This window comes from Hypanus sabinus, chromosome 23 (genome assembly GCF_030144855.1).
Source record: "Hypanus sabinus isolate sHypSab1 chromosome 23, sHypSab1.hap1, whole genome shotgun sequence".
NCBI classification, from domain to species: domain Eukaryota; kingdom Metazoa; phylum Chordata; class Chondrichthyes; order Myliobatiformes; family Dasyatidae; genus Hypanus; species Hypanus sabinus.
In genome coordinates, this window is record NC_082728.1 from 49948109 (window position 1) to 49969914 (window position 21806).

Genomic DNA, 21806 nt, shown 5'->3' on the forward strand with positions numbered 1-21806 from the left:
TTACTGAAACTTTGATGGAGGTGAGTAAATAACATTCAATAATGACTTCAGTGATTAATCATCCAAACATTGTTTTGTTTCATTGTTAATATGATGTAATTGTGTATAAGATGGATTTCATTGTGTGTGCGCGCCCTTAACTCCTGGTGGAGTTGTCGGGGCTCACACACATAACATCTCATAATATAGCTGCATTCAAAGTTTAAATATTCAAAGTAAGATTATTATCAAAGTACATATATATCACCACATAAAACCCTGAGATTTGTTTTCTTGTGGGCATACTCAGTTATTCCAAGAAACCTAATAGAATCAATGAGACCACACCCAATGTAATGGACAAACAACCAATATGCTAAAGACAAAAAAATGAAGAAATAATTAAGCAATATATATTGAGAACTTGTGATGTAGAGTCCTTGAAAGTGAATCCATAGGTTGTAGGAATAGTTCAGTGATGAGTGAGTTGAAGTTAACCCCACTGGTTCAAGAGCCTGATGTTTGAGGGGTAATAACTGCTCCTGAACCTCATGGTGCAGGTCCTGAAGCTCCTGTATCTCCTTCCTGATGGCAGCGGTGAGAAGGGAACATGGCATGGATGGTAGACATCCTTGATGATACTTTCTGATGCATTCAGATGTATTTTCTGGTATTCCTCAGTAAATAAAACTGGTAATCTGGTGGTGTGTATTCTGGTTAGTAGAGTCTAACACAGAAAATGGCATTGTAATAAAAAGATAAACTTGTTTTATTTCCCTCAAACTTAATTTATGTGATTCTGATTTCAATATGCTGTAAAAATAGATTGTTTAGTTTTGTTTTACCAAAAAAAGCTTGTAGGTTTGGAACCCTCTTGTACTTAGCCTAATATGGGAATATTGATACAATGTAGCAATAGGCTGCAATTGTTACTGCAAATTCTTAAGAACAATTATCCTTGAATCATAAAAACCACAGACCCTGTAGGCCTGCCTGTGATAGGCATTCCAAAAGTTTTGTGCTTCAGTATCTGTTTGTAAAATAACAAGTCAGGGAATGGTAGAGTTCTGTTTAGGCTATAAATGGTTATAGAATGAATGATTAGCCTTAGTAATTTCTCCATCATTTTGTGAAGCTACTTAGCTGCTGAAAACAATGCGGTGTCTCTTCTGCCTTTTTTTTTGTGATAACTGGATTAGTTAACATAGAAATCAACAATAAACTTCAAATACATAAAAATCCTCAATTAATTTTCAATATACAAAATTACATCTTAAATCAACTAAAATAAGTGAAGATAAAAATCTGAAAGCATTTTCTGTTCAATAAAATATGTACTTGCAAAATTATGCAAAGAAGCCAAATAAATCATTTAAATTTTACACACTTTTTAAAAACACTATATTATTCCATTATTTAAGTAGGGGACCAGGGATAATCTTGAAAACTATAGACTCTCACCAGTGGTTGTGAAGTTACTGGAAGGCATTCTTAGGGATGGTATTTATGAACATTTGGAAAACCATAGCCTAATTAAGGAGAGCCAGCATGGCTTTGTGCAGGGCAGGTTGTGTCTTACTAACTGAATTAATTTTTTGACATGGTTGATTAATGAAGGTAGAGCTGTGGATGTTATTTACATGGATTTTAGTAAAGCATTTGACAAGGTCCCTCAAGGGAGGCTCATCTAGAAAATTAAGAATCAGAATTGGGTTTAATACCACTGGCATATGTCATCAAAATTTTTGTTTGTGGCAGCAGTATGTTACAATGTATAATAATAAATTAACTTACTATACAAAGAGTGTATACGTGTGTGTATACCTACCTTGGGCCACACAGACACACACAGATGCAGGGAAGGAGATGGGGGGCTGGGAGTGGGGGGGGGGGAAGAAAATAATGAGGGTAGTGTTTATGGATTCATGGCGGAAGGGAAAAACTGTTCCTGAAATATTGAGTGTATGTTTTCAGGCTCCTGTACCACCACCTAGATCGTAGCAATGAGAAATGGCATGTCCAGGCTGATGGGGGTCCTTACTGACAGATGCCATCTTTTTGAGGCATCACCTTTTGAAGTTGTCCTCGTGTGTTGGGGAAGCTAGTGCCCATGATGGAGCTGGCTGAGTTCACAATTTTCTGCAGCAGTTTCCAATCCTATGCAGTGACCCCTCAATACCAGATGATGATGCAACCAGTTAGAATGTTCTCCATAGTGCATCTATAGAAATTTGTGAATTTATTTGGTGACATACCAAGTCTCCTATCTCTTTCAATATTTTTATTAATATATAAATTGCATTAATACAAATACAAAATTCATAGGAATACAAGTAATACGAATTACATTTAAAAGGCAGTAATGTGATCACAGTATCCCATATTCCAAATCAATCATGTAGAAAAAAAGATTGAATTATGAAATGAAATAAAATAGAATTGTATTTTATTAAAAAAATCTACTTGCACTACCAAAATGAGCTGGTTGGTAGAAAAAAAAGAGAAAAAAATACCTTACCATATAAAATTATAATAATGGCTTAGATCCGTACTTTAATAACAGTTCAAAAATTATGAAAATAACTTAGAAAGGGTCGCCATAACATTAGAAAATCATATTTAGAATTGGAAATTGAACAACGAATCTTCACTAGATCAAGGCACAACATAGTTTCAGATAGCCATTGAGCATGAGTGGGTGAGGCAGCCTCCTTCCCCTTGAGCAAGATCGCCCTCTTGGCCATAAGAGACATAAAGGCCAATACCGGCAAATTAAATGGCTTCAGTTTTGTAATACTATCCTCAACATTACCAAACATGGCAGTCAAGGGATTGGGCTTAAAACTAACATTGAAAAGTACAGAAAAAGTTTGAAATACACCTTTCCAAAATTTTTCAAGGCTCAGACATGTCCAAAACATATGAATTAGTGTGGCCACTCCATTAGTGCATCTATCACAGTAGGGGGAAATATCTGCATAGAAACGAGAGAGCTTGCCTTTAGACATATGAACTCTATGTACCACTTTGAATTGTAATAAAGAATGACAAGCACATAATGATGAAGAATTAATTTTAAAATACTCTTCCAGCTCTCTTCAGATATGAAAATCTTTAAATCCTTTTCCCAGTCTCCTTTAATTTTTATCTAAAGAGGCCTTTGTCAGTTCCAACAGCAGACCGCAAATGTAAGATATTGAACTGTTGTCAAAGGGTTTCAGATTAAAAATTGTATCTATCTTATCTGGACTTGTAAGAAATGTATGTAGTTGAGATCTTAAAAAATCTCTAATCTGTAAGTATCGAAAAAAGTGAGTATTGGAAAGGTTAAATTTCGTTGAAAGTAGCACAAAAGAAGTGAGATTCCCTCCATCAAACAGTTCCTGAAAACGTTTGATAAAATGAATAAAGTCTGAAAACAGTCTATCCTATTCTTTAGATAGGTCAATTAAAGATGGTTTAAAAAAACAATTAGAAAAAATGGGGCTCGAGAGGGAGAATCTCAATAAACCAAAAATGTTTTCTAAACTGTAACCAAATCCTCAAAGTATGTTTGACCACCACATTGTCAATTAGTTTATTTAAAGATAAAGGAAGCGAGGATCCAAGTAAAGAAATAATGGAAAATTTCATTAAGAGTTGACTTCTAAAGAAACCCATATAGGGCCATTCTCATGGTTAATATAATATATTCAGAACATAATATTTCGTATATTAACTGCCCAATAATATAATCTAAAATTGGCTAAGGCAAAGCCTCCATTCTGTTTGGCTTTTTGAAGGCGAGCTTTATTTATTCAAGGTTTTTTATTCTTCCATGTATAGAAAGAAAGAATTGAATCCAAAGAGTCAAAAAAAGACTTGGGAATAAAAACAGGTACAACTTGAAAAATGTGTATAAATCTAGGTAAGATATTCATTTTAATAAAATTAATTCGGCCAATCAGTGATAGAGAGAGGCGACCAATTAGAAAGTGTTTATTCTTAGTAATTGTTACTCCTAAATATGTAAATTGTTTTCTTAAAATTTTAAAAGGAAGGTTAATGTCAGTTGGTATTAAATTATTTAAATGAAACAGTTCACTCTTATGTAAATTTAATTTATATGCTGAGAACTGACTAAAATTAGTAAACGGAACACAAATGGCAAAGAGGTTGTAACATTAGATATAAAAGGCAATAAATCATCAGCATAGAGCGACACCTTATGAATAGTACTTCTCCTTAAAATACCAGTAATCTCTTTCAACTCTTGAAAAACAATTGCTAAGGGTTCTAACGCCAAATTAAAAAGTAGAGGGCTCAAAGGACGACCTTGTCTAGTTCCACGTTGGAGTTTAAAGGGTTTAAAATTCTGAAGACTAGTAAGAAACCGAGTCGAGGGAAATAAATAAAGTAACTTAATCCAATGAATAAAATTAGGTCCAAAATTAAAATTTTCTTAGGATGTAAAAAGATAATTCCACTCAACTCTGTCAGTGGCCTTCTCCGCATCCAAAAATGTCACACATTCCGATATTTCCTTAGACGGAGAATGCATAACATTTAACAAATACCGTATATTAAAATAGGAATATCAATTTTTAATAAATCCTGTCTGATCCAAAACTATAGAAGATGTAATACTTTCAAGTCTGTGAGCCAACAGTTTAGATAAAACTTTAGTATCAAAATTGAGTAAAGAGATAGGTCTATATGAAGAGCATTCAGTAGGATTCTATTTTTGAGAATAAGCGAAATGGAAGCTTCGTGAAAACACTGGTAATCTTCCTACTTTGAAGGAATCTGTAAGGGTAGAACATAAATGTGGTATAAGCAAGGAAGACAAAGCCTTATAAAACTCTCCAGAGAATCCATCAGGTCCTGGGGATTTCCCAGAATTCAATTCTCGAATAGCCTGAGCAATTTTCTCCTGGGAAATGGGTTGATCCAATTGCCTACGATCGTCTATCGAAAGATTTGGAATATTTAATGGATCTAAAAAAATATTCATTACAATATTATCATTAACAGAATCAGAACTATACATTTTACGTATTTCTTTAATTTGCCGCTTGGCTATTAATAGCTTCAATTGATCAGCCAGTAGTTTACCAGTTTTATCTCTGTGAATATAAAATTGATTTCTGTCTTTTAAAAGTTGGCTTTCAATTGGATACATTAAAAGGAGATCATATTTAGTTTTGGTTTCAATACGGTCTTTTATACGTTTCAGGATTGGGTACCAATGCATATTTATGATCCAGTTGTTTTAACTGATTAGCTAATTCGTTTCTCTCTTTATTAGCTTTTTTAATGATGTTTGCAATATAAGAAATTAATTTGACCCCAGATATATGAGTTGACATATATTGAGGACATGAGTTGAGAGTTAAGGGGCAAAAGTTTAGGGGCAACATGAGGGGAATTTCTTTACTCAGTGAGTGGTAGCAGTGTGGAATGAGCTTCCCGTAGAATTGGTAGAGGCAGGTTCGATTTTGTCATTTAAAAAAAAATTGGATAGGTATATGGACAGGGAAGGAATGGAGGGTTATGGGCTGAGTGCAGGTAGGTGGGACTAGGTGAGAGTAAGTGTTCGGTACAGACTAGAAGAGCCGAGATGGCCTGTTTCTGTGCTGTAATTGTTATATGGTTATATATGCTTTAAAAGTATCCCATATAATAAGACTAGATGTCTCTTCCAGCGTATTTTCTTCCAAAAAAGAGAGTAATTTGATTCGTCATAAATTTTAAAAAGTCCTCCTCGGATAGCGGAGTTAAATTAAATCACCAAAATCTACTCATAGGGATAGGACCAGGAAGATTTAGAGATAAAAGTACAGGAGAGTGATCAGAAATAGCAATCTCTTTATATTCGATCGATTGAATCAGTGGAATCATTCGACTATCAATTTTTAAAAAAATCAATCCTGGTATAAGAATGATGAATGTGAGAGAAAAAAGGATACTCCCTGTCTGTCAGATGAAGAAAACACCAGGCATCTACTATACCATATTTAGTTAAAAAAGGATTGGATAAACAAAGCTGATTTATTGAGTGTGGCTGGTTTAACAGATGAGCGATCTAATACTGGATCTAATCAGCAGTTACAATCTCTTCCCATTACAAGAGAGTAAGTACACAAATCTGGCAAAAAAAGAAAACAGACGTTCAAAGAATCCTGGATCAACTACATTGGGGGCATACATATCAACAAAAACAATCAATTTACTGTCTAAACTCCCTGATACAATAACAAATCAACCATTAGGATCTGAAACAGCTTTATGCTGAACAAAGGAAACTGTATTTTCTATAAAATTTGAAACTCTACATGATTTTGCATTAAACGAAGAATGGAATTGCATACGCTTCCACCGAGTAAAAAAAACGTAAACTATCACAGCTGCGTCTGTGTGTTTCTTGTAAGAAAATAATGGGTGCTTTAAATTTTTTAGTATAAGCAAAGACTTTGTTCCGTTTAATGGGGTGATTCAGCCCTTTCACATTCAAACTAAATATTTCAAACCATTTTAAATACAAATTGTCATGTAATTAAAAGATCTGGCCCTAAGTTATTAAGACTGGAAAGCAAATCGTAAGGTAAGGTCGTCAAACAGGCAATCATATAATCAACCCAACACAGCTCCCAGAAAGAAATAGGCCCTAGCCCCTCCCCCACCCAAAGGCTGACCAATAGGCAGTCAGCGAGCAAAGAACTAAGTTCCCTCCCCAAAGAATCCTGTTGATAGAAACTCCGATCCTTCAAGGTCAAATTATGTCCTTACCAAGATACAACATAAAAAGACAAGTAACTCAGTATTCAAAAATATAAAAGGGTCAATTTAAACAAATTCAAAGAAAACTATATTAAAATAAAGCCTCAAAAAGGGATATAATAAAGAAGTACATGAACAACCAAAACGTAAGCTTATTGAAACCTTATTTCAAATTCATAATCACAGTATTTTCCTGAATTCAGTTCTCATGCTCAGTTAAAGTTTGTTGGATTGTATCCAATTTGCCATTAAGATGTTGAAACTCTTCAGAAAATTCCTATTTTTGCCGTTTAAGGAAGTCACTGATAGAATCCAAAGTGACTGGGGATTCATCTTCTGTTTCTCTTTCTTTCGCAAACCATTTTGTTCTTTTCCCAGCCATAGTAGAACAGTATTAAAGTGTAATGAGGTTTAAAAAAAACTGGTAGGAGACAATAAAGTAAGTAGGGTGGAAGCAATCCAAAACCATGTTACTCCATCTGCTGCCAACAGGGCTCTCCCATACCAAGTCTCCTTAAATTCTTAATGAAATATAGCTACTGTCATGCCTTCTTTGTAATTGCATGAATATGCTAGGCCCAGGATAGATCTTCAGAGATGTTGACACCCAGAAACTTGAACCTGCTCACTTTTAACAATTCCGATTCCTTGATGAGGGCTGGTGTGTTTGGCCTTGACTCCTCTTCCTGAAGTCCACAGTCAATTCCTTGGTCTTATTGACGTTGAGTGCAAGGTTGTTGTTGCAAAACCATTTAATCAACTGCTCTATCTTGTTCTTGTACACCTCACCACCATCTGAAATGCTGCCAACAATAGTTGTGTTGGCAAATTTACAGATGGTGTTTGAGCTGTGCCTAGCTATAGAATCATTGGTGTAGAGAGAGCAGAGCAGTTGACTAAGCATGCATCTTTGAGGTGTGCCAGTATTGATTGTCAGCGAGGAGGAGACGTTATTTTCTATCTGCATTGACTATGGTTTCTCAATGAAGTCGAGCATCCAGTTGCAGAGGAAAGTACAGGTATAGAGGCCCAGATTCTAGAGCTTGTTGATTAAAACTGAGGGTATGATTGTGCTGAATGTTGAGCTGTAATCAATAAACAACAGCCTGATGTAGGTATTGCAATTGTCTAGGTGATCCAAGGCCAAGTGGAGAATCGGTGAAATTGTATCCTGTGTAGACCTATTGTGGCTACAGTAGGCAAACTGCAGTGGGTTCAGTTCCTTGCTTAAGCAGGAATTGATTCTTGTCATGACCAACCTCATCACAGTAGATAAGTACCACTAGGCGATAGTAGTTTACGCAGCTCATCCTGCTTTTCTTGGGCATTAGTATAATAGTGAGAGATTGGGGATGTCCTTGAAAAGTCCTGCTAGTTGGTAGGCACAGGTTTTCAGAGCCCCACCAGATGTACCATCAGTGCCTGATGCTTTTTGAGCGTTCATCCTCGAAAGAAATTCTGACATCGACCACTGAGACAGAGACATAGGATCCATGGTGAATTGGCCATTTGAATTCAGAACTAGCTTGCCCATAGAACATCAAGGGTGGTGTTTCACAGGGATGTGCCCTGGGACCTCTGATGTAGGTAAATGATCTGGATGAAAATGTCAATGGGTAGGTTAGTAAGTTTGCAGATGATACAAAGTTGACTGATAGCATAGAAGACTATCAAAAAATACAGTGGGATACAGATCAGTTGTAGAAATGGGTGGAGAAATGCAGATCTGGCCTAATATGAAGTGTTGCATCTTGGTAAGTCAAATGTAACGAGACAGGACACTTAAGGGCAAGACCCTTATGAGTGTTGATGAACAGAAGGATCTTGGGGTCTAAAATGCATAGCTTCCTGAAAGTGGCTACACACATTGATATGGTAGTTAAGAAGGCATATGGCATGCTTGCCTTTATTAGTTGAGGCATTGTTTAAAAGCGAGGCAGCTATATTGCAGCTTTATAAAACTCTAGTTGGGCTGCATCTGGACTATTGCATACAGTACTGGTTGCCTCTTTATAGGAATAATGTTGTAATTTTGCAGAAAATGCGGAAGAAGTTTGCCAGAATACTGCCTTGATTAGAGGGCATGTGATATAATGAGAAGTTGCACAAACTTGGGTGTATTCTCTAGAGTAGTGGAGGGCAGATACAGAGGTTTATAAGATTGAGAGACATAGATAGAATAGACACTTATGATCTTTTTCTCAAGGTTGAAATGCCTAATACCAGAAGGCATGCATTGACAGTGAGAGGGAGTAATTTTAAAGGAGATGTGAGCGGCCATGTTTTTTTTTACAAAGTGCTAGGTGGTGGTAGAGTGGAGATTTTTGAGACATTTAGGGCATACACAAATATGACAAAAATGGAAGAATATGGACATTGTTTAGGCAGAGTGAATTATTTTAGTTTTCTGCTTGATTACTAATTTAATTGGTTCAGCATAACATTATGGGCCGAAGGACTTGTTTCTGTGTCGTACTGTTCTATATTCTCTGTTTAAACTGGTTGAGGCATGAAAGTGGAAAATATTTGTACTTCATGCTATACTGCAATAAAATGATTTAAATTTCATACCTTTGCAACTTTCTGTTGGATTCAATGTCTATTTAAAAATATAATTCTGTGTAGTACATTGTAATCCTTAATACAACTGCTTATTTAAATAATAGACTAAATTTTTAGTTGATTTATACATAGGCAAAGATGTGCTTTATGATGTGGTAGTATTTAATTTATGAGGATGAAAATATATGGCATTGCCTGCCTGCTGGTGTTGCATTTATCATATTTCTAGGTTGTTATTTGGGCATCCTGTGCTTTGAAGATTTTTGTACAGATGGAAGAGTGAATTCTCAAATCATATTTTCTCATGTGTTGCATAGTTTTGAATCCTTGTACATGAGATCCAAATTATTGGGCAGTTTCATTTTGAGCAGGAATAAGTTGACCATTAAGTTTTATTACTACTCTCGCATATGTATTGAGATGCAGTGGAAAACTTAGTTTTACAGCCCATCCATACAGATAATTTCGAAGTACAGTTACTTTGTGGTATTACAAAGGTAAAGCAAAAACTGTGCAGAATATTACGGAGAAAATATTTTGCATGTAGACAGCAACATGTAAGGACCATAACAAATAGATTGTAAAGGCAATAGTTCATCTATAATGTGCAAGAGATCCATTCAAAAGCCTTACAAAAGCAGAATAGAAACTATTCTTGAGCATGTTATTAAACTTTATCTTCTGCCCAAAGGAAGGGAAGAGAGAATGACCAAGGTAGGTTGGTCACTGCTTTTCTGAGGCAGTGAGGTATAGCCAGAACCTAAGGAGGGGAGGCTGGTTTTCATTATATACTCTGCTGTGACCCCAGTTCTCTGCAATTTCTTGCTTTCTTGAGCAGATTAGTTGGCATACAAAGCCATGTTGCATCTCAATAGAATTTGCAAAAAACTCAGCACATCATGGAAACCATACTTCTCTCCATTAACAGTGTATCTTTCTTACTGCCTCAGTAAAACAGTCAGCACAATCAAAGACCCTAACCAACCCAGACATTCCCCTCTCCCATAAAGGCAGATGATACCCAATCCTGACATGATGCATCACCTGACTTAACAACAGCTTCTATCCAGCTGTTACAAGAATACTGAATAGTTCCCTAGTACGGGAAGATGGAGTCTTGACTTCAATCTACCATATTTTCATCTTGCATTTATTATTTACTTGCACTGCAATCTACAGTTGTTGCACTTGATTCTGCATCTGTTATTGTTTTACTTCGTACTACCTCAATGCACTGTGGATCAGTATGGATCGTATTCAAGACAAGTTTTTCACTATACATATGACAATAACAAAGCAACTTTAATTATCACAGATGGTAAACAAAACTATAGTAAACTCTGCTGATTCTGTTCTCAGGATGGGACTTTTATTCTAGAACATCTGACTTACTTGAGATTCAGCCCACTACTGTGGTATTATCTGCAAACTTGTAGATGGATTTCGAGCAGAATCTGGCCACACAGACATTATTGGAGAGGGGAGTAGTGCAATAATTAGATTACTTTAATTCTATTTTTTTCCTGTTTTGTACAAAATTTTACACCTCTGCACCTTCTCATCTAATATACTACTAAATTATAGTATTTCTATCAGAAGGGATGTTGCATTGTGTATGTCAGTTTTTTTTTATATTAATTATAATCTGATCACTTATCTTTCAGCCAAGCACCCTGCCACAAGGAACAGTCAACATGAATCAATGTACTGATGTTATTGATGCTGAACCTAAAACTGGTCAGAAGAATGCACTCTGCATTGTAACCCCAGAACGTGAATTTTTCATTCGTGGAGAATCTAAAGAAATAATTAATGGGTGAGTCAAAATGTTCTATCTTTCATTTCAATTTTGTATTTCATTGAATATAATCTTTCAGCTTCTGATGTTTAACTGACACATCTGCATTGAAATATTACTTATGTTCAGTATTGTGCAAATATAATTGAAAAGCACGCATGCTGCCAATGTTGAAATCTGAAATAAATACAGAAAATACTCAAAACTTGTGACTATGAATTCATTAAGTTAGAAGAAAATGGTCATAAAGTTTAAGGACACTGGGAAATTTTAGTGTCTTCCTGTGGCCATTCCACTCAGGAACAGATATATTGCTGGGGATGCTGGTTTGGGCAATGGGAAGGGGGCAAACAACCAACCAGAGTAAAGCCTGGTGTTAGGGTCAAGGATGTCTCGATGTAACTAGCGAACATTTCTGAAGGATAGGGTGCATAGCCAGAGGTCACAGTGCACATTAGCACCAACAACATAGGTAGAAAGTGGAATGCGGTTCTGCACAGTGAGTATAGGGAGCTAAGAAGGAGGTTGAAAACTAGGGTCTTGATGTTGTAAATTATGATTACTGTCAGTGCCATTTCCTAAGAATAAGAGAATAGAACAGACGAATGTGTAGCTGAGGAGATGGTCAGTGGGCAAGTTTTCAGGTTATTGGCTCATTGAAACCCCTTCTTGGGCAGGGATGATCTGGACAAGAGATTGTACAGGTTGCTCCTTAACTTGAGGGAAACCAATATTCTAATGCTGCTTGGAAGGGTTTAAACTGGTTTGGCAGGCCAGGCCAAAAGAGCACCAGGTCGTTAAGTTGAGGATTGAGAGGAAGGTAGACTTCAATACTGGTATGTCTGTAAGAAGGATGAGAGGTATAAAGTCATAGACACAATGAAAGGGTCAGATTGAAGTGTGTTTTAATGTTAGGAGTATAAAGGGTAAGAATAATGAACTTAGAGAATGATGCATGGGCATTTCAGAATCTTGGTTCAGAAATGGATAGGATAGGATGCTTTATGTTCCAGGGTTTAGATCTTAGAAAAGATAGAGAAGGAGGGAAAAAGCAAGGAGGCTGTTTGCAAACCACTCCACTGCCTGCTCTGGCACTCTATTTCCTGTCCCCCTGCAACTCTAGTTTAAGCCTTTTCCCGTGCAGCACAGGCAGACCTTCTTGCAAGGATATTAGTTCCCTTGCAGTTCAGGTGCAGACTACCCCTATTGTACAAGTCTCACCTTCCCAGTGATCTAAAAATCTGAAGCTCACCCTCCCTCCTACACCATCTCCTTAGCCATATGTTAAACTGTATGATCTTCCTATTTTAGCTTCACCAGCACGTGGCATGGATAGCAACTCGGAGATCACGACCCTTGAGGTCCTGTCCTTTAACTCGGGGCCTAACTCTCTGAACTCGCTCTGCAGGACCTTATCACCCTTCATACTTAAGTAGTTAGTACCAACGTGGACCACTTCCTCTGTCTGGTCTCCTCCCACTTAAGGATGCTGGTGGACTCCATCTGAGATGTTCTGACTCCTGCACCTGGAAGGCACCATAGCATCTGGGAATCCCATGTTACTTTACTCCTGATGAAGGGTCTCAGCCCGAAACGTCGTCACTACCTCCTCCCATAGATGCTGTCTAGCCTGCTGAGTTCTGCCAGCATTTTGTGTTTTTTATTTATTTCCAGCATCTGCAGATTCACTTGTGATACCATCTGGGAATCTTGTTCTCAGAACCTCCTGTCTGTTCCCCAAGCCATTGAAACCCCTATCAATACATCTTCCCTTTTGAGCCACAGAGCCAGACCCTGTGCCAGAGACCTGACAGCTGTGGGTTTCCTCTGCCAGGTCATTCCCCCCAACAATATCCTAAGCAGTATACCTGTTGTGGAGGGGAACTATCACATGGGAACTGTCTACTGGATACTTATCCCCTTTTCCTCTCCTGATTGTTGCCCAGTTATGTGTGTCCCGCTCCTCGGGTGTAACTACCTCCCTGTAAGTCTTGTCAGACAACCCCTCAGCCTCCAGAATAATCTGGAGTTCACCCTGTTCCAGCTCCAGTTCCTTAATATGGTCTGAAAGAAGTTGTAGCTGGATGCACTTCTTGAAGGTATAGTTGCCAGGGCCACTGGAGGTCTTCCTGCCTTCTAGCATTCCACTAAACAGCCTGGTATCTCCACTGCTCTCAGTATGCAATAAGAAAGGAAGAAAGAATAATTAAATGAGGCAAGTCTACCTATATCCCCTTTGCCTCTCCTCGCTGAAGCCTCTATGAGCCAGAGCCCGAAGTCCCCACTTTCACACTGGCCCTGTCACACAATGGCCACTCTGCTTAAACCTAACATTTTATTGGGCCTTGCTAAGTGTCTAATGTCATCTCAGGAACTGTGGCGCACAAAAAGTGACCACTGAGTGTATATTCATGGTCTTCTGTTGCTGAAGCCCATCCACTTCAAGGTTTGATGTACTGTGCATTCAGAGATGCTCTTCTGCATACTTCTGTTGTAACATAGCCATATGAGTTATTGACGCCTTCTTGTCAGCTTGAACAGTCTGGCCATTCTCCTCTGATTTCTCATTAGCAAGGAGGTTTTGCCCACAGAACTGCCACTTAATAGATTTTTTTTTTTGTTTTTCACATGATTCTCTGTAAATTCTAAACTGTCTTATATAAAAATCCTAGGAGATGAGCAGTTTCTAAGATACTCAAACCACCACGCCTGGCACCAGCAATCATTTCACAGTCAAAGTCATTTATACCACATTTCTTCCCTATTCTGATGTTTGAACAACAAGATTCTGAACAACAGCAAAACCTCTTGACCATATCTGTATGCTTTTGTGTATGGGTTGGCTGCCACATGATGGATGTTTACATTTAGAAGCAGGTGTACCTAATAAAGTGGCCATTGAGCATTTATTATTGGCTGTTAAGCTCCCAGCTATGATTTTTCAACCACAACTCTGTCATGCCCACAGTTTCATGCCTGCCAATTTCTATCTGTGCAATAAGCTCATCTTCATTATTTCATATTCCTTATGCATTCAAATACAGCACCTTCAGTCCTGCATTCACCACCCTTCTCAATTGTCTCCATGTTGCCTGAAATTAAATTCCTAAAGGCAATTATTAAGGTACCCCATAAATAATGACTGCATGTCATAAGCGCTTATGGTATTAAGGGAAATACATATCGGTTTAGATAGAGTTTGGTCAACAAACAGAAAAGATGGTGTGAATAAATAGGTAATTTTTGTGTTTCCATTTTCATATTGAGATATCTGAGACCTTGGCTTTGTACTGTCTCTCAATAATACTTCAGATGATAGTATGGACTAATGTTTCAACATTTGAAGGTGCAGATTGCAAGTAGAACCAAAAAAGTCTGCAAAGGAATACAGGCAAATTGAGTAATCAAAAAATTGAGAATACACTGAGAGGAAATATGAGTGTTCACTTTGGGAAGGATTGAATAAAAGATTTATTATTCAATTAGTGTTGATGTTCAGACTGAACAAGGTATACAGCAGAGAAAGGATATGCAGAAAATCAACAACACATGTAATTTTGGCCTTAACTGCAAGGGAGATGGAGTAGAAGAGTAGGGAAGCTTGACTAATAACTATGCAGAGCTTTGAGAATGCAATTTACAGTTTTGGTATGTTCATTCAAGACAACTGGTGCTTACCTTGAATCATAAACACAAGATATTCTGCAAAAGTCAAGTCACATCTATGGAGGGGAATAAACAGTCAACAAAATGATGCAATGGTGCATCTGTCCATACACCACCTCCCTCACCACCATTCAGGGTCCCAAATAGTCCTTCCAGGTGAGGAAACACTTAACCTGTGCCTCTGTTGGGGGTCATCTATTGTATCTGGAGCTCCCGATGTGGCCTGCTCACATCACTGTGACCGGATGTTGTTTGGGGAGGGACTGCTTTGTTGAGCACCTTCACACTGTCAGTTGCAAAAGGCTGCTTACCAGTTCAGTTCGATTTCCCATTCCCATTCCGACATATCTGTCCATAGACTCTTTTGCTATGATGAGGCTAAACTCGGGTTGAGGAGCACCACCTCATTCTGTCTTGGCAGCCTCCAACCTAATGGCATGAGCATCAATCTCTCCAAGTTTAGGTAATTTCTTTTCCCTTCCTCTTCTCTTTTTCCATTTCCCATTTTGGTTAGTCTCGCATCTCTCTGTTCAGCTTACCTGCCCATTAGTTCCCTTTAGTTAACCACCTCCTTCCCTTTCTTCCATGGTCTACTTTCCTCTCCTATCAGATTCCTCATCCTTTAGCTCTTCACCTCTTCTACCTATCCCCTCTCAGTTTCATACTTCATCAACCTTTCGCCACAAACCCACATCCCCTTCATTTGGTCTCACCTATCACCTGCCAGCTTATACTCATTCTCCTCTCCCTAACTTCTTACTCTTGTATCTGCCTCCTTCCTTTCCAGTCCTGATGAAGGGTCTGAGCCTGAAATACTGACTGTTTATTCCCCCTCTATAGATGCTGCTTAGCTTACTGAGTTCCTCCAACATTTTTTGTATCTTCAGGATTTTCACATGTTGCAGACTCTTGTGTTTAACTTCTGCTAGAAGGCTGTGGCCTTTTGAAATTCACCATCCTAAGAATCAGTAGATGTTTGTTCATGGTTGAGATAGATTTGCAGAAAAAGAGCTATGGATTGTGTAGGAATTACTGTTAAGATCATAGATTACATCAACCATAATTTTTAAGTTCAGCATATGGCCTACATATTCTCGTAGTCTTTGTATTTTTACAGGTTTTATTGTTTAGATGAAAACAACCTTTAAATGGTTAGATATCATATTGCAGAGTGGTAAAAGGTGAATGGCGTCAAAACTGATGTCAAGTTGCTGTTAGTTAGATCATATCATTTGTGACACCTGGCATTTCAGGTAGTGACTGATTAATGCAACTTGAACTAACTTTTCAATCATCATCTAGAATCATTTGATATATTGCAGAAGCATTTTTGTCTCTTAGTTAAGCTCTTTCTAAATCAACTATTTTAAATGTTAGGGAAACTGTTTAATTGGAGTAAGGGGAGCTATGAGACTATCAAGCAGGAACTTGGAAGCACAGATTGGAAAAACAGATGGTCTCAGAGAAGCATACTGAAGAAATGGGGCAAATGTTCAGGGGATATTTGTGTGGCGTTCTGAGTAGGTATGTTTCAATGAGACATGGAAAGGATGGTACGGTACAAGATCCGTGGTGCACAAAGGCTGTTGTAAATCTTGTCAAGAAGAAAAGAAGAGCTTGCGAAAGGTTCAAAAAACTAGGTAATGATATGATATGATTATAAGGCTTGCAGGAAGGAGCTTAAGAATGAAATTAGGGGAGCTAGAAGGGGCCATGGGAAGGCCTTAGTGGATAGGATTAAGGAAAACCCCAAGGCATTCTACAAGTAGGTGAAGAGCAAGGGGATAAGACGTGAGAGAATACGACCAATCAAGTGTGACAGTGGAAAAATGTGTATGGAACCAGAGGAAATAGCGGAGGTACTTCATGAATACTTTACTTCAGTATTCACTATAGATAAGGATCTTGGTGATTGTAGGGATGACTTGCAGTGGACTGAAAAGCTTGAGAATGTAGATATTCAGAAAGAGGATGTGCTGGAGCTTTTGGAAAGCATCAAGTTGGATATGTTATCAGGACTGGATGGGGTGTACCCCTGGCCACTGTGGGAAGCAAGGGAGGAGATTGCTGAGCCTCTGGCAAAGATCCTTGCATCATCAATGAGGACAGGAGAGGTTCTGGAGGTTTGCAGATGTTGGTCCCTTATTCAAGAAAGGGAGCAGAGATACCTCAGGAAATTATAGGCCAGTGAGTCTTTCTTCAGTGGTTGGTAAGTTGATGGAGAAGATCCTGAGGGGCAGGATTTATGAACATTTGGAGAGGCATAATATGATTAGGAATAGTCAGCATGTCTTTGTCAAAGGCAGGTTATGCATTATGAGCATAAATGAATTTTTTTTTGGAGGATGTGACTAAACACATTGATGAAGGTAGAGCTGTGGATGTAATGTATATGGGTTTTAGCAAGGTATTTGATAAGGTACCCCCTGCAAGGCTTTTTGAGAGAGTAAGGAGGTATGGTCCTATCCAGAACTGGCTTGCCCACAGAAGGCAAAGAGTGGTTTTAGAGGGGTCATATTCTGCATGGAGGTTGGAGACCAGTGGTGTGCCTCAGGGATCTGTTCTGGGACCCCTACTCTTTGTGATTTTTATAAATGACCTGGTTGAGGAAGTGGAGAATTGGGTTAGAAAATTTGCTGATGAAGCAAAGGTGTTGTAGATAGTGTGGAGATGTCAGAGGTTACAACAGGACATTGATAGGATACAATACTGGGCTGAGAAGTGGCAGATGGAGTTCAACCCAGATAAGTGTGAAGTGGTTCCTTTTGGTAGGTCAAATATGATGGCAGAATATAGTAGTAATGGTAAGACTCTTGGCAGTGTGGAGGATCAGAGGGAACTTGGGGTCCGAGTCCATAGGACACTCAGAGCTACTATGCTGTAGTTAAGAAGGCATATGGTGCTTCGGCCTTCATCAATCGTGGGATTGAGTTTAAGAGCTGAGAGTTAGTGTTGCAGCTTTATAGGACCCTGGTCTGACCCCACTTGGAGTACTGTGCTCAATTCTGGTTGCCTCACTACAGGAAGGATGTGGAAACAATAGAAAGGGTGCAGAGGAGATTTACAAGGATTTTGCCTGGATTGGGGAGCATGCCTTATAAGAATAGGTTGAGTGAACTCGGCAGTTTCTCCTTGGAGCGACGGAGCATGAGAGGTGATTTGATAGAGGTGTACAAGATAATGAGAGGCATTGATTGTGTGGATAGTTTGAGGCTTTTCCCCAGGGCTGAATTGGCTAGCACGAGTTTTAAGGTGCTTGGAAGTAGGTACACAGGAGATGTCAGGGGTTTGCAGAGAGTGGTGAGTGCATGGATTGGGCTGCCGGTGGTGGAGGTGGAAATGATAGGCTGTTTAAAGAAACTCATGGATGGCTACATGGAGGTTAGAAAAATAGAGGGCTATGAGTAAAGCCTAGGTAGTTCTAAGATAGGGATATGTTTGGCACAGCTTTGTGAGCGAAGAGTCTGTATTGTGCTGTATGTTTTCTATGTTTCTATGTAAATTCATTCCTTTATATTTAAATTGAGCATGTTTACTTTTACAGATTTCTTGTGCTCTTTAAGTTTCTCTCTGACTCTCTCACATTTTGCCTTGTTCTCTGTTTTGGTTTTCATATTTTCATTTGTTCTTTCAATTTCTATAACCACAGTTCTTTGATTTTCTGCAATTCAAGCATTTTTGGAAGCAGGGAAGCCGCATCTGCTTTCAGGATGAGGCTTTTCATTCCAGGACAAAGATGTCTTCCTTTTGTAAACAAATGGGCTTCCCTTCTTCCATCATCAACTCTGCTCTCACACGCATCTCTCCCATTTCCCGCACATCTGCCCTCACCCCATCCGCCCACCACCCCACTTGAGATAGGATTCCCCTTGTCCTCAACTACCACCCCTCCAGCCTCCAGGTCCAATGTATAATTCTCTGTAACTTCTGCCATCTCCAACGGGATCCCACTACCAAGCACATCTTTCCTTCCCCGCCTTCTGCTTTCTGCTGGGATCGCTCCCTACGCGACTCCCTTGTCCATTCGTTCCCCCCATCCCTTCCCACCGATCTCCCACCTGGCACTTATCCTTGTAAGCAGAACAAGTGCTACACCTGCCCTTACACTTCCTCGCTCACCACCATTCAGGGCCCCAGACAGTCCTTCCAGGTGAGGCGACACCTCACCTGTGAGTCAGCTGGTGTGGTTTACTGCGTCCGTTGCTCCCGGTGTGGCCTTTTATATATTGTTGAGACCAGACGCAGACTGGGAGACCGTTTTGCTTAACTCCTACGCTCTGTCCACCAGAGAAAGCAGGATCTCCCAGTGGCCACACATTTTAATTCCACGTCCTATTCCCGTTCTGATATGTCCATCCATGGCCTCCTCTACTGTCAAGATGAAGCCACACTCAGGTTGGAGGAACAACACCTTGTATACCATCTGGGTAGCCTCCAACCTGATGGCATGAACATTGACTTTTCTAACTTCCGTTAATGCCCCTCCTCCCCTTCTTACCCCATCCCTGATATATTTAGATTTTCCCCCCTCCTTTTTTTTCCTCTTTTTCTGCCCATCACTCTGCCTGTTCTCCGTCTCCCTCTGGTGCACCCCTCCCCCTTTCTTTCTCCCTAGGCCTCCCATCCCATGATCATTTCCCTTCTCCAGCTCTGTATCCCTTTTGCCAATCACCTTTCCAGCTCTCAGCTTCACCCCATCCCTCCGGTCTTCTTCTATCATTTCACATATTCCCCTCCCCCTCCTACTTTCAAATCTCTTACTATCTTTCCTTTCAGCTAGTCCTGACGAAGGGTCTTGACCCGAAACATCAAAAGTGCTTCTCCTTATAGATGCTGCCTGGCCTGCTGTGTTCCACCAGCATTTTGTGTGTGTTGCTTATTAATAAAAGTACTTGTTGGCTCCAAAATTAATTGAAAGACAATTTTTCTCAATAGGCTGTCTATCAGAATAGAGAATGCTTGCTTGCTCTCTGATTTTGTAGGTTTTAAGGTGGCTGATATGTCTAGTTTGGAAACTGTAGGTTCTTCCACAGATGGGCCCCATGGTGGCTGATAGGTGGGATGCTACTTTGGCTGTTTTTGTATGGCTCCTGTCTGCTCCTCATGGATGGTGTTAAAGTTTTTAGTATCATCCCCAATACTGCTCCTCCACTTTGATCATAGGCCAGGGATTGTTTTGAGATGTTACATTTCTTAAAGAAAGTTGTGAACACTGATGCTGCTGGATGATACTGTTAAAAACCTTGCTCGAGTCTTTGCCAGGAGCCGTATGTTCAGTATTTTCAAGATTTATTTAATCTTATCAAAATACCATCAAAGAGGCATGTGGCCTGGAGTATAGTAAGGAAGAAACAATGGGTGATAGTTTTACAATTAACTTTTTCAGGTTGCATGTGTCAGAGGCCTATTGAAATACACACCAAATTTGTTTATGTGCATAGATGTCACCCTATTCTGGACATAGATTTTTTTTCAATAAATTCAGTCACTTTCACTTGGCATAATTTCTATAAAGCAGCTACAAATTTTCCTGAATTATAAAATTTATGTAATTTCTGGACATCATGTACTATGTGAATTGGGCTTAATTCTTGGCTTTGCTATCAGGTTGTATAGTAAAGTAATGTGCACAGTTGAAACCACTGTTTTCAATTACTTTAAAACTGTTGGGTGAAAACAAGCAGATTTTAAGTAGCTCATGATTTCTTTGGTTTGCTTACATTAATCTTCATGAGTTTATGCCCCTAGTTCAGTATTTTTCTTGGGATGTTCTGCCTTTGCTTTAAATGTTGTAACAATACAATGATTTAGCATTTCATCAGCTTATTTTCACTTTCACTGTCAAATTGTTTTTGGCTTTAAGGGGCCCATGTTGCTTCTGATGTATTCCTGAAGTGCTTTTGTTCTTGTGATTATGTTTTCATGATTATATTTTGTAGCACTCAGCATTTTATGTCGCTTTCTGTGTTCTTTGTATATTCCCATTTGTCAGCATTTGTGCCAGTTACCATTTTTAGTTTCACAATTCCTTATTTGGCAAGTAGAGTTCTTATATCTTAAATTACCTTACAAATACCTCTCATGTGATCCAATGATGAATTTTGTCATTGGCTGATTTGCCCAGTTTACCATAAAGCATTTCTGATTCATCAGGTAGCTTTGCCCAGGATTAAGTATTTTTGTTTCTCGCTCTTTCGAATACTTCATTAAGCTGCAGTCACTAATACTCACCGGTACATAACTGCTCAATCTTAAGTTGACTCACCACAAAGTTTTGTTTCCTGCTATAATCTTTAGTGTAACACCTTTCCAAATGCTTTTTGACAATGTTAGTATGTCCATTAATTCCTGTTCATTCTCAGCACTATTACTCCAAAGGACTCCAATTAGTAGATAAAATATAGCTCTGTATTCACAAAGCCAGTTTGATTTTGCTTGATTATATTAAATATTTCCAAGTTCTCTGCTATAACATCTTTACCCGATTACAGACTGTTTTTCTGTTTTCTGCTTTTTGTCTCCCTTTTTTCAATGAAGAAAGGTATGCTTCTTCCAGCTGATTGAACATTCCCTTAATCTGGGAAATATTGAAAAAATAGAATAAATTTATCAGCACTCTCATGCCACTTGTTTGATAATTGTCTTGACACTTGTGTGGTGCAAATTTTACTTGTCACTTAACATTCCTGAATTATCTGTAGGTCTTGCATCACATTCTTCTTTTGCTGAGCACTTGCAAATGGAATTGTACATTGTGCAATTGTTAGCAAATGATTCACGTCTATGCAGTTTAATTTGCACCAATATCTGGAATACTGACTGAAAGCTTAAATGATTTCTGGTTGAAGTTTATATGGACCCTCTTGGTACTGAGGGCGAGTGGCATTATCTCTGTTCCCTGCATTCAATTTTTAGATTGTTCTGTTTTCAGTCATTACTGACAAAATAGTCAGCAAAAGTTGTTTACTTCATAGTACCATAGGAGCAGAATTAGGCCTTCCAGCTCATCAAATTTGCTCTGCCATTTGATCTAACTGAGCTA

General features: G+C 38.7%; 1 protein-coding gene across 3 annotated transcripts in view; it reads left to right on the plus strand.

The window, feature by feature from the left end:
- The window catches only part of LOC132380184 (GRIP and coiled-coil domain-containing protein 2-like), a 422104-nt gene that overhangs the window by 120510 nt on the left and 279788 nt on the right, over window positions 1-21806 (plus strand). For all 3 annotated transcript variants that reach the window (XM_059948866.1, XM_059948868.1, XM_059948867.1), the window contains exon 4: window positions 10965-11116. In XM_059948866.1, the coding sequence (XP_059804849.1) occupies window positions 10965-11116 (152 nt within the window). The remainder of the gene's footprint in view (window positions 1-10964; window positions 11117-21806) is intronic.